The following is a 17,142-nucleotide window of genomic DNA, read 5'->3' as shown; positions in this document are numbered from 1 at the left end:
GCCTACGTGATGTATTAATTACTGACAGAGGAATGTTGAAGTCTCCAACTATAATAGTGGGTTTATTTATTTTTCCTTTCAGTTCTATCAGTTTTTGCCTCATGTAGTTTGACATTCTCTTGTTAGGCACATAAATGTTCATATTGCTAATTCTTCTGAGAGAAATGACTTTTTAACCACTATGTAATTTCCATATTTATCTTTGACACTTTTCCTTGTTCTGAGTCTATTTGGTGTGAAATTAATATAGCTACTTAAGTTTTTTTTTGATTAGTGTTAGCATGGTATATTTCTTCATTTCTCTAACTTATTTGAGTCTAAATCTATAGTGGGCTTCTTGTATACAACATCTATTTGGGTCTTTTTTTAATCCACTCTGACAAGCTCTGCTTTGTAATTGGTATATTGAGACCATTAACATCAAAAAGTAATTATTTTTATGCTTGGTTTAACAGCCATCATCTTTGTAACTATATTTTTCATCCCCTGCATTTATTCTTTGTTTGTTCACCTTGTTTAACATTCTCTCTGATTTTGATTGAGCATTTTATATGATTTAATTTTATTTTTTCTTAGCGTATCAATTATATTTATTTATTTAAAAAACTTTTTTAGTGTTTGCTCAAGAGCTTATAATATGCATTTTAAATTAATGTAACTCAACCTTCATACTACTTCATGTGTAATGCAGTTACCTTAAAACAAAGCATTCCCAATTCCTTCCTTATGTCCCTTGTGACATTGCTATTGTTCATCTCACTTTTATTCATATTTATAACCACCAAATACATTGTTAATCTTGTTGCTTTAAACAAAAAATAATGTTTTAGATCAACTAAGATTAAGCTAAAAACATTTTACTTAACTTCATTTATTTTTTCTCTGATGCTCTTTCTTTATGGAGATCCAAGTTTCTGATCTATATTATTTTCTTGCTGTTTGAAGAACTTTTTCACATTTCTTACAGGGAATGCTGGCTAAAAATGTAGTTTTTTTCTGAGAAAGTATTTCTTCTCTATTTATAAAGGATATAGAATTCTAGGTTGATGGTTTTTCTTTCAATACTTTAAATACTTGACTCCATGCTCTTCTTGCTTACGTGGTTTCTGACAAAAAGTCTGATGTAATTGTTATCTTTGTTCGTTTATAGGTAAGGCAATGTCCTTGCTTCTGGTAAGATGATGTCCTTCACTGTGGTATCCTTTAATATTTTCCCTTTGTCTTTCCTTTTCTGCAGTCTGAATACAGTATCTTTTTTTTTGATGTTTATCTTGGTTGGTTACTTTTATTTAACCAAACTATTTAACCTTTAAAGTTCTGTGGTTCTGTGATTCTGTGGTTTGTTGTCTGTTATTAATTTTGGAACATTCTTAGCCATTATTACTTTAAATATTTATTTTGCTTAGTTCTCCTTTCTTCTCCTTTTGGTAATCTAATTATGCATATATTTCTTCTTTTGAAATTGTCCCAGAGTTCTTGGATGCTTTGACCCATGTTCCCTGCCCAACCCCCATTCACTTTTTTTCTTTGCATTTCAGTTAGGGAGGTTTCTATTGACATGTCTTCAAGCTTACTGATTATTTCCTTGGCTCTTCTGAGCCTATTGATGAGCCCATTGAAGGTATTCATTATTTCTATTAGGTGTTTTTAAATTTTTATCCTTTCCTTTTATTTCCTTTGATTTTCTCAGAGTTTCGATCTCTGTTTATATTGCCCATTTTTTTCTTGAACATTGTCTACTTCTACTAGAACCTTCAATATATTAATAATAGTTATTAAAAATTCCCTGTATGATAACTTTAACACTGTTATATCTGAGTTTGATTCTGATGATTTCTTTGTCTCTTCTCTCTCTTTTTTTTTTTTTGTATGTTTTGTAATTTTCTGTTGAAAACTGTTCATATTGTATCAGGTAATAGAAACTGAAGTAAATAGATATTTTCTGTGAGGATTTATATCACTATAGCTGGGAGTTAAGCTATGTTTAAGGTTTGCTATAGCTGTATGTTCCAGTAGCTTCAAATTCCTCTAGAGTATTAGTTTCCCCCCTTGATGTGGGCTTCCCTATGTACTCTTCCTCAGAAAGAATCTGTGTCTTGCAGTTCTTTCAGCTGTTAGTATCCATGGTTAGTATACAGGGTCCTTGTTGTTGTGACGTTAAGGTATGGGGAAGAAGGCTCTGTCAATCTTTTTAATTTTCTTTTTGACTTAAAAAATGATGTTCTTTCTTTCACTTTCTATCTCTCTCTCTCTCTCTTTTTTTTTTTTTTTTTTTGAGATGGAGTCTAGCTCTGTCACCCAGGCTGGAGTGGAGTGGCACGATCTCAGCTCACTGCAAGCTCTGCCTCCCAGGTTCACGCCATTCTCCTGCCTCAGCCTCTTGAGTAGCTGGGACCACAGGTGCCCACCACCATGCCCGGCTAATTTTTTATATTTTTAGTAGAGATGGGGTTTCACCGTGTTAGCCAGGATGGTCTCAATCTCCTGACCTCGTGATCTGCCCGCCTTGGCCTCCCAAAGTGCTGAGATTACAGGAGTGAGCTACCACGCTCGGCCTCCGTATCTCTTAAGTAAGTAATTTTTGCTGTGTTTATGTGCTGTATGTTCTCTTTTGCTGTCTTCATTTCTGAAATATATATATGTTTTAAATTTTTATGTATTTCCTGAGTTCTCTTTCCAAATTTCTAAGTTTTTCTAATTTTGGTTAGGTTGTTATTTCATGTCTTGAACCACATTAAGTGAGCTCCTTTTAAAAGGATAGGTTAAAGTTTTGATATATTTTGTGGGCAAGTCTTTCTGAAGTGCTTTCAATGACTATAAGAAGATTATTCTACTTGTTATTGTCTTATTTTTTATAATAGCTTAGTATAGGATTGGCATCAATATATTTTGTTGCTCATTTTTGTGTAAAACACTTCCTTGAACTTGTAGAAATAGCATGGTTCAAGATTTTTTTTTTTTAACTCTATAGAGCGTTCTTTTTGGTTGCTTTCATGTAGTGTTTCAAAACATGATAGCTAGAATCCCTTCCCACTTTAACCTGTATAGCCCTTATTGTAAGTGATTTTGATTTCACTCACCCAGTTCCTTTCAGGGCTTTATCATGAGAGGGAGATTAGATGATCAGTTTCACGAGTTCATAGTGTCTTGATGGTTCCAGTTCTTTAGGCCTTTCAAAATGTTATTGGATTGAGCAAACTCCTTCCCACTTTCATTTGCTTTCTTAATTTGGCTCACAGCACTTCTCAGTGCATATCTGCTGACTATGTTGAGATAGATCCTTTTGTTCCCCGGTGTGACATGCCCAGTACTTCTTTCTGCTTTCTCCCGTACAGGTACTGATATCACACACATTTTGGGGTCATTGGGGGATTGCTGCAACCCACTTCTATGTTGGAATGTTTGGTCTATCACCCTTTTTTGTTGTAAATATTGTCTATGAGGTTTTGGTTTTGCTATCTAGTTTGTCAAATTTGTAAGAATTCTGAGACATTAAGAAATATACCATCTGTGCCATCATCTTCCCGGAATCCCCTCTCTCTTTCTAATGCACCCTGCTAATTAGGGGGAAAGTCAAGCATGGCCAGCCCTTGCATATTAGTTATCTTGAACATCTTTCTTCCACAGCATCATGCTACAGTCTTCCTAAACATCTCCTGGGGTTCCTTCCTGCCCTCAGGATCAGTTCCAAAGTCTAACATAGTTATGAACATTGAACTTCTGCTGATTCTCTCCTTTTTCAGCCATAGTGTCTACTGTATTCTTGCACAAGCCCTTTGCTATAGGCTCTCACATTTACTCACTATTCTATAGACACAAGGTCTTTCTCACTTGTATGACTTTGCCAGAGCAGTTTTCTAAATAGAATAGTCTCCTACTTTTTTCTCTCTCATCTTACTCAGCTCAAATCCTTTTCTGCAAAATTTTCCTTGAAGTCATGTGGTCAGAATGAATCACTGATTTTGATGCAAAGCAGTCTTGTAACTAAAAGCACAGACTCTGTCTCTGGGTTCAAATTTCAGCTCAGATATTACACAGACATGTGACCTGGGATAAATCCTCATCTACAAATGGGAATTGGAATGCTGCCTCACTCATCAGTTATTTTTGAGGCTTTTTGAGACAATCCATGTAAAAGATGTAGTACTTTCCTGGCATGTATAAGTGTTTAGTAACTGGGAGCCATTGTTAATGTCTTTGTCACCTACTAAATTATGTCTTAGAGGTTACAGAACCTCTTCTTCCAAAACTGTATCATCCTCAGGGGCTATAATGTTCCTTTGCCTGTATTAAGTATTTAAAAAATATTTGCTGATTTTTTTTTTAATCACGTGAAAGGGGAAAACTCATGGTAAGTATAGGGAGAAGGCAATTTAGCTGAGAAAAGAGGTAGGAGCTAGCTTATAGTTTAGAGGAGATGAAAAAGCATGGCTATTGGACTAATCCAGAACTAGCTTCAAATCCTGGCTAGAGCATCTATAACCTGGACAATATGTGTCTAATAGAGGGTTAAGAACCCAGGCTCTAGAGCTAGTCTTCCTGGGTTGAATCTAGGCAGTGACATCTTGGAACTATGAGATCTTAGGGAATTTATTTCACTATTATGAACCTCAGTTCCCTCCTCTTTAAAGTGAGGATAATCATGGCACCTACCTCATGAGGTTGTCATGGGGATTCCAGAAGCTTTTGTATGTAAAGTATTTAGAACAGTGGCTGGCCACAAACAGGTGTTTGCATTATTATTAAAGTGTTGATTTTGCAGACCCAAGGAGGTATGATGCTGTATCTGTGAATGAATTATACTAACAAAAGCACAAGTAAATGGTGATTGAGGTTCTTATACTTATTTTCTGCATTCACAGGTGTCATGTCAAATAAGAGTGGGGCCTATTTTCATTCTGGTTGTTTTTTATTAAGATTGGGAAAAAGATTATTATCTGGGCAGAGTTTTGAGATTATTAGCAGAGTAAGACAACCAGAATAGACATTGAAACAGTCAAACGTTTTGGTATGGGTCCTGGACTCAGTTATTTGAAATTCTGATCCTTTGAAAAGTCAGCTGGCTGACTCCAGGTGAGGAATCTCACAAAGATATTTCACCGGATCAATGAGTTCTTTCATATTTACCTTGAAGAAGGAAGCAAACTTTGTATCGCCGTGATAAATAGAAGAACGATAAACGCACAGACCAAGTTTGACTTGAACACTTCATCCCTCATTTGAGAATACTGTAATTAAAAAAACAGAGAATGAATTACTTTGCAGCAGAGTTGGGTTTTGGAAGAAGGAAGTTTTAGCGATATTTGAGGTTGAGGGAAACATCAAGAAGAAACAAGGCAATTAGATTTTTTTTTTAAATTAAGAATAATTCATATCTTAATAAAACCTTCACAGAGCATTATCCCCATCCCTCCTGCCAACTTTCCAGTGAGAGCCCAGGAGTAAATACAGTGGGAGGGATACTTTGTATGAGCTTATCCAGTTCTTCCTCTCCCTCTGAACTAACATTATTTTAACAGAACAGAAGAGCGCACATCCATATATGCAGCAAATCAAATTCGCATTGACTTTCTTCATGAGTAAACTTAAGTCATTTAAGGATCTTGCACTGTTTCGTGTTAAGTTTGGGAACACAGGGAAATGTTTTACGAGGAAGTCTTTCTGCCTCCTTTTCTTATTAAAAATAAATTCTCAGGCTCTTAAAATAGAAAATAGCCTGAGAGATCTCCAGCTAGTGCAGCCCTTTCATTTCACAGAAGAGAAACCAAGACTAATAGACCAATATGCTTGATGCCCTTCTGTGTCTGCTCAAGGCAGCCCTGGGGAATGGTGGTAACTTTATTTTGATTATCCAGAGTACTCAGTAATTTCATTGTCTAGCTTTAAAAGCTTCTAGAAGGTCAGCACTCAATGCGTATTTGCCTTACTTCTGCCTAGACTCTGTAACCATCTTGGAGCTACTAAGCTGGGGAATATCTACTTCTTCCAGAAGGTGGGAAGTTTTTTAAACTGAAAAAGACCTTAGAATGAGCCTAAACCAAGCCCCACATTTGACCTTAATGAGAGAGAGGTCTAGTAGCCAGCAGGTTATTTTATTTTGGGAGGACAGAGAACTAAGAGTCACTTTGGAACTTTGTAATCCCTGATTTGCATTTCATGGTTACTTCATACAGGAAGTTGGCAAATAGAGGTCTCATAACATCTTAGGCTCCATGTCCACAATACCAAGACAAGGTTTCAGTCAGGTCAAGAAATAGTAAAATCAGTCCAATCTGTTGTTGATATGGTGTTTGCAATCAATAGTTACATGATTTTTATTCTCTTCTGACTTCTTGGTATGGTCTGGGTTTTAGACTGAACCCTGCTTCTCAGTGTCATAGCTAAGGTTTGGAGAATATCCTGCAGTTGTTGAGCTCTCTGGGTGAAGACCATGCTGTTTAGAGACTGCACAGTTATTGATTTTGCAGGGGAATGCTTTTTCTACTCTCCAGTATTAAGGCCTCTGTCCACTTGCTGACAACCTGCTTATTATCTGGAGGGGAGCCAGGAACATGGCTCTGAAGAATCACTCTAAGCCATCCTCAATCCTGATAAAACCACAGAAATCCCATATTATTAATAGTTATCAATAGTGCTACCCAAGAACAGGTCACAATCATAGAGGCCTACCCAGAGCAGCTGGAAAGTTATTTAGCCACAAAACAGTTAATTCAAAGAAAGATAAATGTTTGAATTCCTTCTAACCACAAATTACAGAGGATCTAATTATTCTTTGTTGGCTTACTGGTTAATTTTTTTTTTTTTTTTTTGAGATGGAGTCTCGCTCTGTTGCCCAGGCTGTAGTGCAGTGGTGTAACCTTGGCTCACTGCAAGCTCCGCCTCCCAGGTTCATGCTATTCTCCTGCCTCAGCCTCACGGGTAGCTAGCATTACAGGTGCCCACCACCATGCCCGGCTATTTTTTTTTGTATTTTTAGTAAAGACGGGGTTTCACTGGATTAGCCAGGATGGTCTTGATCTCCTGACCTCGTGATCTGCTTGCCTTGGCCTCCCAAAGTGCTAGAATTATAGGCATGAGCCACTGCACCTGGCCATCTTACTGGTTAATTTTAAACCAGCATGGTTGCATAGATTTGATAATGAACATTTAAAAACAGCACTAAGAATAATTTTAGTGTAGTTAATCAGTACACTAAAATTCAATACAGTTCATTTTTCCGGAAGATTCTTCCTAAGAGCCGAGAAGAAGAAGACTAATCCCCTCCTCCCTAATCCCACCTACTCCTCCTCTCCAATAAGAACTCTCCTCCTCCTCCTCCCCTCCTCCTCCTCCTCACTCCTCCTCCTCTCTCGCTCCTCCTCCTCCTCCTCTCTCTTCTTCTTCTTCTTCTTCTTCTTTTCTTCTTTCTTCTTCTTCTTCTTCTTCTTCTTCTTCTTCTTCTTCTTTTGAGATGGAGTCTTGCTCTTGTCACCCATGCTGGAGTGCAATGGCACGACCTTGGCTCACTGCAACCTCCGCCTCCCGGGTTCAAGTGATTTTCCTGCCTCAGCCTCCCAAGTAGCTGGGATTACAGGCACCCACCACCACGCCTGGCTAATTTTTGTATTTCTAGTAGAGAGGGTTTCACCATGTTGGCCAGGCTGGTCTCGAACTCCTGACCTCGTGATCCACCCACTTCAGCCTCCCAAAGTACTGGGATTACAGGCATGAGCCACCGTGCTTGGCCCTTTTCTTCTTTTATGTCATCCATCATCATCATCATCATCATCATCATCATCATCATCATCACCTGTCATCATCACTATCATTATCACAGCATCTTGGAGTTGTAATTGACCATTGCCTTCCCAATTCAGAAATCCATTTCATAACATTCTTGATGTCTACTCAAATGTCTGTTGACTATCATCCGATGACCTTCTCTGCTTTATCTTGGAAAGTGGGTTTCTTTTCTCTGGTCCTGAGCAGGGCATCTCAGGATTCCAAACACCCTAAACTTGAACACTCAGATCCTGAGCCTGAGAGCTCATTCCTTTGTAAAGGCTTCCTTTCTATTATTGGCCCATGATCCTATGAAAAGATCCTTTCCTATAGATCCCAAGCCTGAGTCTCTGTGACTCCTTTCATGAATGTTTTTTTACTGATTACTTAAAAAATGTCACATTATCATCATTTGTCCAGACTAAAGTTGTAAAAGATATTATATTTTCAATTTTCTTCAGATGGCAAATAGGGTAGAGACAAAGTATGAAGACTTACTTTGCTTTTAGATCTGTCATTATTTTATTGTGAGCAAAGCCAATTTCCTTGAACCTCACTTTTCTCGTCTGTCAAATGGGGACATTAATACAGCTCTTAAGTTTGGCGTTAATGTAGTTCATAAGTTTGAAGCATTCTATTATTTTCCTGTTTGAACTTCAGTGCCTAGCATAGCCACATAAAAGAAGAATCTTACAATATTTGTGAAGTTGACACCATCAAATATAAAATACTGGGTTTCAGAATGTGGTGCATTGTTACTTTGGAAAAGCAAGGAGAGCAGGACTTCAAAAAGAAAATTCCTAATTGGCTCAGAATGATAGAGTACTGAGATTGAGTAGTGAGTCATTTCACTTCCTCCTGACTTGTAAAGGTCTGAACACTCTGGCTCATAGCTTTATTAAGTTAGTTGTGTGCTTATGCCTGCCAAAGTTAGAGACTCCTTGTCTCATCCCTGTTCTGTCCTCACCTGGCCCCACTTATCCTTTTATATCTCAGTTGTGAGCATGAACTAATCAAGAGGTAGATTAACTGGATTTGAATCCCAGCTGTAACACCTATGGACAAAATCTTTAAGCTTTCTATGTCTTAGTTTCCTTATCTGGAAAATGGATATAATAATAGGAATTATCTCATAAGGGTTACTGGGAGAATGAAATGAGGTAATATATATAAGATGCTTAGAACAGTGCCTTGCACATGATAACCCTGTATAAATGTTACCTACTGTCAATCAATTAATTATACTTATTTTACTTCTATACTTTCATCTATGTGAACCTTGCCTTTTCAATGGTGTTGCCTTGCAGAATGCTGTCTTCTATTCCTCTGTACCGTATTATACCTTGCACTCAGCGGTGATGCCAAAAGTGTTGTTGACCGATTTTTCCACCATGTTATAAAAGATTCTTCTAAAGAAATTATGATCTCATGTGTGTTTTTTTTTAACTTGGAAGAAGATCCCATTCTCATTATTCCCCCTGCTTCTTGAAAGATTACCCACCACCGGGTAGAATTCTTAACTTTTATAGGATCCTTAGGAAAAGTGTTCTTGGAAATGACCTGTGAACCCTTGTAATTTACTGACCCCTTGGTCTACAAGAGAACTTGGCAATCACACACACACACACATACACACACACACACACACACATATATATATATTTTTCAGATAAGAAACTTGAGGATCAGAAATGTGAAAGAGCTTGTCATAGTCAGTTGGTGGCAAAATTCAGACACTTGGAACAAATTACAAATACTTCCTTGGAGATCTTAGATTAGGATTTGGAATATTGTCATTTCTCAATCTTTAGGGTCTTAGTTGATTCAAAAAAGGGTCAAAATCTAGGGTAAGGAATTTGAATAACAATGACTAATATCTAGTGCAAGGCTGGTGCTGTGCTAGGTGCTTTACATGAATGTTCTCATTTAATTATTACAACTCTTGAGGAAGGTCTTGTTTATCATATCCTCACTCTGTAGATAAAGAAACTGAGGATTTGAATACCTGAGCAACTCAATCATACCTTCACAGATTGCAAATAGAGAATCCAAGAGCTTTGCTCTAGAATGCAGGGTCTCACTGGCTAATGCTTCCTTGCTATTTTCAGAGTAAGGCTATCTTGTTCATAGATGCATGCTCAGACTTCTTGGGTATATTTCAGTGATGGAATTTATGATACAAAGAAAGGGAATGTATTAAAAATTTGAGCCTATGTAAATCTTGGTTAGAATGAAAGTGAAGCATATGGGCAAAGAATGGATATTAGAAACAGCCTAGGAATTAGTTTAATAAAATGCCACTGCTATATTTTCTTGATTGACGAATGGATCCTCAGCACAATGCAATGCAAAATAATGAGCTCCCTTTTAGGCCAGGATGGGTGAACTGATAATAGGGAAGAAAACAAAAGATGGTAGATTTTATTTAAATGCAACAGAAGACAAGTGACCACAATCTTCAAATGATAAAGAAATCATTTCAAAAATGAAAATTCCTATTTGATTTGATGAAATTCAGACTCGTTCCTTCTGAGGAAGTGGAGCAGGATAAACTTGTGTTTCATTTTGTTCATGTCTGGGGATTCTGGCCCTGAATTATCTTGAAAGACATATTCAGAAATGAAATCATAGTCATGAGGGTGAAGGGGTTTTTAGATCCACCACAAAGAAGCTGGGAAACCCCAGTCTGATCACAGTAACAAAAAAAATACATATATATATATATATTTCAGATTCCTTATCCACAGAGAGATGATCAGGGAAGTTCCCTTACAGAGGTGATGGACAGAGTTTCCAGCCTTCCATGTTTCCATGCCTGGGATAGTCCTAAGAACTCTTCCTAGGTGAGGGGGAGGAAAACCATAGTGCTTTCCTAGACTTTCCATTTTGACTGTAAGCTAAAAGGCACTGAAAAATTCTTACGTTTCTATAATATGTATAAGATGCTTATAACTAAAACAATTATCTAGTTAATTGCCTAAACTATAACTGTACTCTGTCTTTTTTTTCTTTCTTTCTTTCTTTTCTTTTCTTTTCTTTTCTTTCTTTCTTTTTTTTTTTTAGACAGAGTTTTGCTCTTGTTGCCCAGGCTGCAATGCAATGGTGCGATCTCACCTCAACACAACCTCTGCCTTGTGGGTTCAAGCGATTCTCCTGCCTCAGCCTCCCGTGTAGCTGGGATTACAGGCATATGCCACCATGCCCAGCTAATTTTTTGTATTTTTAGTAGAGACGGGGTTTCTCCATGTTGGTCAGGCTGGTCTCGAACTCCCAACCTCAGGTGATCTGCTTGCCTCAGCCTTCCAAAGTGCTGGGCTCATAGGCGTGAACCACTGTGCCCGGCCACTCTGTCTTTGTATCAAAGATTGTAGGTGAGATTACAGAATCTTCTAGGTGGAGTGAACTGTAATTGTCATCTTGCTCCAACCTTTACTAATGCCAGTTTAACTCAGTAATATCTATCAGGTATAAGCCGTTAACTCCTGCTTGAATATTTCCAGTGTTGGGGGAAATCAGCTCCTCACTTGGGAGCCCATTTCATCTTTGGATAAATTTAGTTTGATGAAAGAAAATTTTCTAGCACATCTTTTATTAGTATATATTAATATATTTGTAAAAGAAAATTCTCAACTGGGATAATCTGTTCATTTTGCTTTAGTGGATAAAGAAATTTAACCACTGTTCTGTTGTTAAATTCATGCATTCTGTAGCATGGTAGTAGCCTAGAGCATCCTTAAAATAGAGCATTTGGACTGGAAGCAATGGCTCATGCCTGTAATCCCAGTGCTTTGGGAGGCTGAGGCAGGTGGATCGTCTGGGGTCAGGAGTTCAAGACCATCGTGGCCAACATGGTGAAACCCTGTCTCTACTAAAAATACAAAAATTAGCTGGGTGTGGTGGTGTGCACCTGTAGTCCCAGCTACTCAGGAGGATGAGGCAGGAGAATCACTTGAACCCAGGAGGCGGAGGTTGCATTGAGTCCGAGATGGTGCCACTGCACTTCAGCCTGGAAGACAAAGTGAGACACTGACTCAAAAAAAGAAAAACAAGAACAAAAAACAAACAAACAAAAAACATTTGGATAAAAGGCATAATTGCAATGAGACTAATTTTCAGTAATTTTAAAATTTTGAAATAGGCCATCTTCTCTATCTTGGTTCCTATATCAATAAAGTTGTTATTAAGAGCAATTCTATGAGTGACAGGTGAGTGTGCAGAATCTCTCACTGACATACTTCTTCCCAAGTAAACTGAGCTTTGAACAAAATTGGATTTAATCATGTTAAGTTGACTCACAAGGAAACATGCTAACATGTATTTAAGATTGATGGGCTTCAGAACTGCAAGGCTGGGAGAACACCTGCCCAGGGGTGACAGAAGACCCTAGGGTGGTAATACATTTCCTAACATTATGCTCTTCCTTGGTAGTGGGGTTAGATTGGGCACATGAGAATTTCAAGAAGAACTTTTAAAAACTTTCCAAACCACCATTCTTCTAGCTCACTCTCCCCCAAATCTTTCATCCTTGGGAGGAAGAACTCTTCATTTCTTGAGTGGTCCAGCCCCCCACCCCCAACCCCAGCCATGGAGAAGCCAAGAGAGTGGTAACTATTGCTATATTCTTTACCTAGAAGTCCCTGGTTGTAGATGATAATGATGTCTACACATGAAGTATTAAAATTGCTTCAGTGATCAGGTCAATGGCCTCATAATTCTGTAATTCTATATTACACCATTATAGGTGAAATTGGAATTCCTGACTCAGAAAATGCTGGCTTTATGGGACAGAAGCTAGCTAATTGGTCTGATTAAAAAATACACACGGAATGGCACTTGATACCACCCAGAGGGTGGTAGAAACAGCTCTAATTTTGCAAGGTAACATCAAGACAATAAAGGAGTCATGTACGTCTACTGTCCTGACTAAGGGATGGATTTCTTCCCTAAGCCTCTTTGAAACCTGTCCTTCATATCTGAAGGAGGAGGCCAAGGTATTTATACTATGTTGGGACTTACTAGAGTGGTAAAAACTCAAGAGCAGCTTGATGCTATAACAGAATAAATCTTTAAAAACCATTTTAATAATAAGATCTTGAAAATGACTAGGAGATATATGATTTAGAAAAATGCAAGAGAAAAGCTGAGATCATTTGGTTCATGCTCCATGTTCCCATTTCTGTTCATCTAAATAAGACTGGAGTGGTTCAACAAATTCTGAATGTCTCCAAGACAAAAATGCGCATTTTGCTTATTACCTAATTCCAGAGTCCAACATCCTAACCCATCAGAAAATTCATTCATTTGCTTAGCCTTCTTTTCTTTGCCCAGATTTCTCCTTTATTGTTTTATTCTAATCATTACAACTCCAATAAAAGTTGATGCGATGAAGTAAGAAACATTTTAGAGTTTATGATGTATTTTTCTTGAAGTTTTTAAAGCCTCCATTTAACTTTGATTTTCTTTATAAATGACAGAAAAAAACTGAGAGACATTCTGGACACAGCTAAGAACCAACTGTACTCAGCCAAATAATTATCTAAAGATTCTCTTGTGTGGCAAATCCTTGGTTTTATGTGGCTGCTAACGGAAAAAAGTAACATTAAATGAATGTTTTTGAAAATACTCAGCACAGAACTTGGTTCATAGTAAGCACTATTTACAATAATTATCATAATATAAAACTAGCAAAAGCTTAGTTGTGTGTAACAAATGAAGCTCATACAACTTCAGTTTTGTTTAATATGAATTTGATCTTTTTTTTTTTTTTTTTGGGAGATGGAGTCTTGCTCTGTCACCCAGGCTAGAGTGCAGTGGTGTGATCTCAGTTCATTGCAACCTCTGCCTCCCAGCTTCAAGTGATTCTTGTGCCTCAGCCTCCTGAGTAGTTGGGATTACAGGTGCATGCCACTACATGTGGCTAATTTTTGTATTTTTAGTAGAGGCAGGGTTTTGCCATGTTGGCCAGGCTGGTCTCAAACTCTTGACCTCAAGTGATCCACCCTCCTCAGCCTCCCAAAATGCTAGGATTACAGGCGTAAGCATCCACTCCCGGCCGGGTTTGATCGTTCCATGAGGCTATTTCTGGCTTTGTCTTCTCTTGAGCCATTTTATCATGAAACTACCTCCTTGATGCTCAAGTTAATCAGCCATTTTTGGGATACACAGTTCAAGGGTGGTTCAAGGACTCATCATTCCTTCTCCCACTGGCCTAAGAGAAAAAGTGTTTCACGTGTTCATGTATTCACTTATTTGATTCTTACATGTTCATGGATAGCTAGGGTGATAGAGTTGCCTTTGTTTTCAGGCTCCCTTTATCAAGATTGTGTCTGTTGCCAGAAACATGAGGTGGATTATTTGTATATGTGTGTGCCTACATATGTGTACATGTGTGGATATTCGTGTCTGGGACGGATACTTGTTTGTGGGAGGGGAATGAATAGAGGATAAAAGAAATGTTCATGGTTTTAACTTTTTTTGTTTTGTTTTTGCCTCTAAGGTATATTTGCCATATGCATTATTGTATAACTCCTCCCTTGCAACCCACTGGCTGCATCCTTCATGAATTTCAAACTATATGAAAATCAGGTGCTTAGAAGAAAGACAGGATTTTTCAAGGTGTCACAGAAGTGGTAGAATAGCTTGGGAGTCACAGTGAACTCTATTTGAATCCCCACTCTGCTGCCTTCTATTACTGTGGGTCTTGGAAAAGCTGTTCAAACTCTCTGAGACACCCTTACCTGCCAAATAGTACAATTAGTACCTCCATAAAGGATGTGGTGACACTTAAGTAAAATGAGGCAAAACATTTAAAATAGTCATGATATGGTAGTAAGTGATCAACAAATATCAGTTTCCTTGTCACATTGCTGCCTCAGTTGCAATTCATTGCAGCCTCCAAGGCACTTAAGTATTACCTGCATTTCATCTGCACCACCTTGCAAAGTGGCCATTATCATGCCCAGTGTTAGGATGGGAAGTTCCCAGATCACAAGACAGAGTGTAAGTTCCCAGGGTACAGAAGCTGTGGTTTTATGTCTTCCTATATCATCTCAATATAAGATGCCCAATGGAGTGGACACAAACGGAATCCAAACCAAGTAGACTGAATGCTCTGAGCTGTTGCTGATGGACTTCCCAATAATCAACAGCATGAATGCTCTGAGCTCTGTTGGATGCACTTCCCAAGAATCGCTAGAGTGAATACTCTGAGCCATGCCTGATGGACTCCCAAGGAATCACAAGAAGTGTGGACAGAAAGACAATCTTTTGCAGGAGCACAAAGAAACCCATGTGTGAAATATCTAATCCTGAGCTGGCTTGTCCTCACAGGAAGAAAAGCATGGCCTTTGGGATGATCAAACACCAATCATCCTTGAAGACAGAAACAATCTTTCTTACCTTTTTTTTTTTTTTGGAAAATAATGATAATAAGGATCTTAGAATAATCAAATCATTTAGAGAAAAGACAAGCAAATGACACCTACAAATTTAAACACGTCTCAGAGGCCAAGGTGGTCACTGCTTATGCTCCAATGATCCTGGGAGATTGATGGAAGCACCTCTTCCAAAGAATTACAAGGCTGTACTTGCTTAAATTAATGAAGGGTGGAACCCTGGTACCCTGGAATACAAGACACATTAAGATTGGCCCTTCCCACCACCATTTTCAATGAAGTACTGTTATTATTTATTTATTTATTTATTTTAGAAAAAGCTCTAGGAGAAGCGTGAGATTTATCTTAAAGAGGGTCTTGCCTTGTGCAGGTTTGGGTTGGCAGAGGATTAATTAGAAGGACAAGGGAAAAGAAAGACTATTGCATTTATCCAAACTTCTGTTATATGAATATTGTGCCATTTAATTTTCATGACAATCCCTAAGGGCAGACAATCATACTCATTTCAATGAGATCAAGCCCCTTGCTTCATATCACCCAACCAGTAACTGGTTGGAACTGGGTTCAAGTCAGGAATCCAGTCTATGTTCTTTCCTCTGTCTTTCAACAAAGACTAAATACTGGTGAGCAAAATGAGAATTTTATACATGTGTGTGGGTATCCGTTTGAGTGACAGAAAGATATCAACTTGTCATTACCCATTATTGATCAGTAAACTAATCAACTGTCCTTTATGCCCACTTCTATTTCCAAAGTGGGACTTGAACTGAGGTCTAGTTGATTCCAAAGACTGTGGTCCTGAAGCCATTATTAGCCTCATGGAGATACCTCCTCTAGATTCGTTAAAAGCCATATTACCCTTGAATGAGGATCTGGGGACTTTTTGATGTAAGCTGATCTCTGAAGACGTGAGGCAAGTGACCAGCCTGAGTCTCACGCTCAATCAAGGACAGAGAAAGATGGCCAAAACCTAGAATAACAAAATCCAAAAAAGAATGTCTACCAAAATGCAGTTCTTGCCAAATCAGAATCTTGGGGGCAGGGTGATGGGATGGTACCTGCATTTCAAACGAGATCCCCAGATGATTCTTAAGTTTGAAAACTCTTAGCCTGAGATGAAGAGAGTTTTAGTACATAAATTTGTCATAAGGACAAAGGATGCCTTTTCTCGAAACAATTAAGAATCAAGAGGAAAAATATCAGCATTAAAAGAAGGAAGGAACTTTAATCTTCCTTGATATGGCTTGATTATAACACTTTACCCACAAAAATGCCTATATCCAAAGCATAGTTACCCAATCAATTTTGAAGTATATATTAAACATACCTTAATCTTTATTCAAGACAAGGAAGTCACCTTATTCTAAGGTGATAACATTGTTTTTGGAACACTTAGCTTAATGAAATAATTCCGAATAAGTGTTCCTATGTTATTAAGCTCTCCTAAGACACTAAAGGTTTTGGATTGGCTACTCTGGCTTGGAAACATCCATAAGTAAATGTAATTAATTGTCTTCCCTATCCTAAGCCTAATTCAGAGTCCTTTCCCAGAAGAGAAATGAGGACCAGAGGCTGAGAAACATCACCTTCTTGTAAGTGCTCTGAAAATGGAAGAGCCCAAGATAGGTGATCCCACAAAAGGTTAAGTACCTCAGTGTGTAAAGAAGGCTCACAAATCCAAAAGACAAAGGTGAGCACTGCAATAATAGATGGGTGATGAAGACAAATGTGTAAATCATACCATTAAGGTATGAGAAATGTGCAAGTCACAAAAGGAGAAATATAAAGGCCAAAATATGTACTGACAACCCTTCAACTGCAATAATAATTTTAAAAATAAAAACAGAAATGCCAGGCTGGTGCTGCTTTTTACTTCTTATCAAATTGACAATTTTTAAAAAGTGTAAGCACAATTTTTTAGGGCAATTTCAAAACAACTATTAAGTATTTTTAAATGTGAATTCTCTTTCACCCACCCCTAGGATTT

The 17,142-nt window shown here is 37.9% G+C and overlaps 1 protein-coding gene across 2 annotated transcripts in view; it reads right to left on the bottom strand.

Moving 5' to 3' along the window:
* ADCY8 (adenylate cyclase 8) overlaps positions 1 to 17,142 on the bottom strand; it is a 271,601-nt gene that overhangs the window by 81,184 nt on the left and 173,275 nt on the right. The window contains exon 9 of one of the 2 annotated variants that reach the window (XM_030938186.1): positions 5,128 to 5,228. The exons of the other annotated variant lie outside the window; for it this stretch is intronic. Coding sequence (XP_030794046.1) covers positions 5,128 to 5,228 — 101 coding nt within the window. The remainder of the gene's footprint in view (positions 1 to 5,127; positions 5,229 to 17,142) is intronic. 2 annotated transcript variants of the gene reach the window in all.

Source organism: Rhinopithecus roxellana, chromosome 9 (assembly GCF_007565055.1).
Source record: "Rhinopithecus roxellana isolate Shanxi Qingling chromosome 9, ASM756505v1, whole genome shotgun sequence".
In the NCBI taxonomy this organism is placed as follows: Eukaryota; Metazoa; Chordata; class Mammalia; order Primates; family Cercopithecidae; genus Rhinopithecus; species Rhinopithecus roxellana.
The sequence above is the reverse complement of the archived record's forward strand: the minus strand, read 5'-3'. Positions and strand labels throughout refer to the sequence as shown.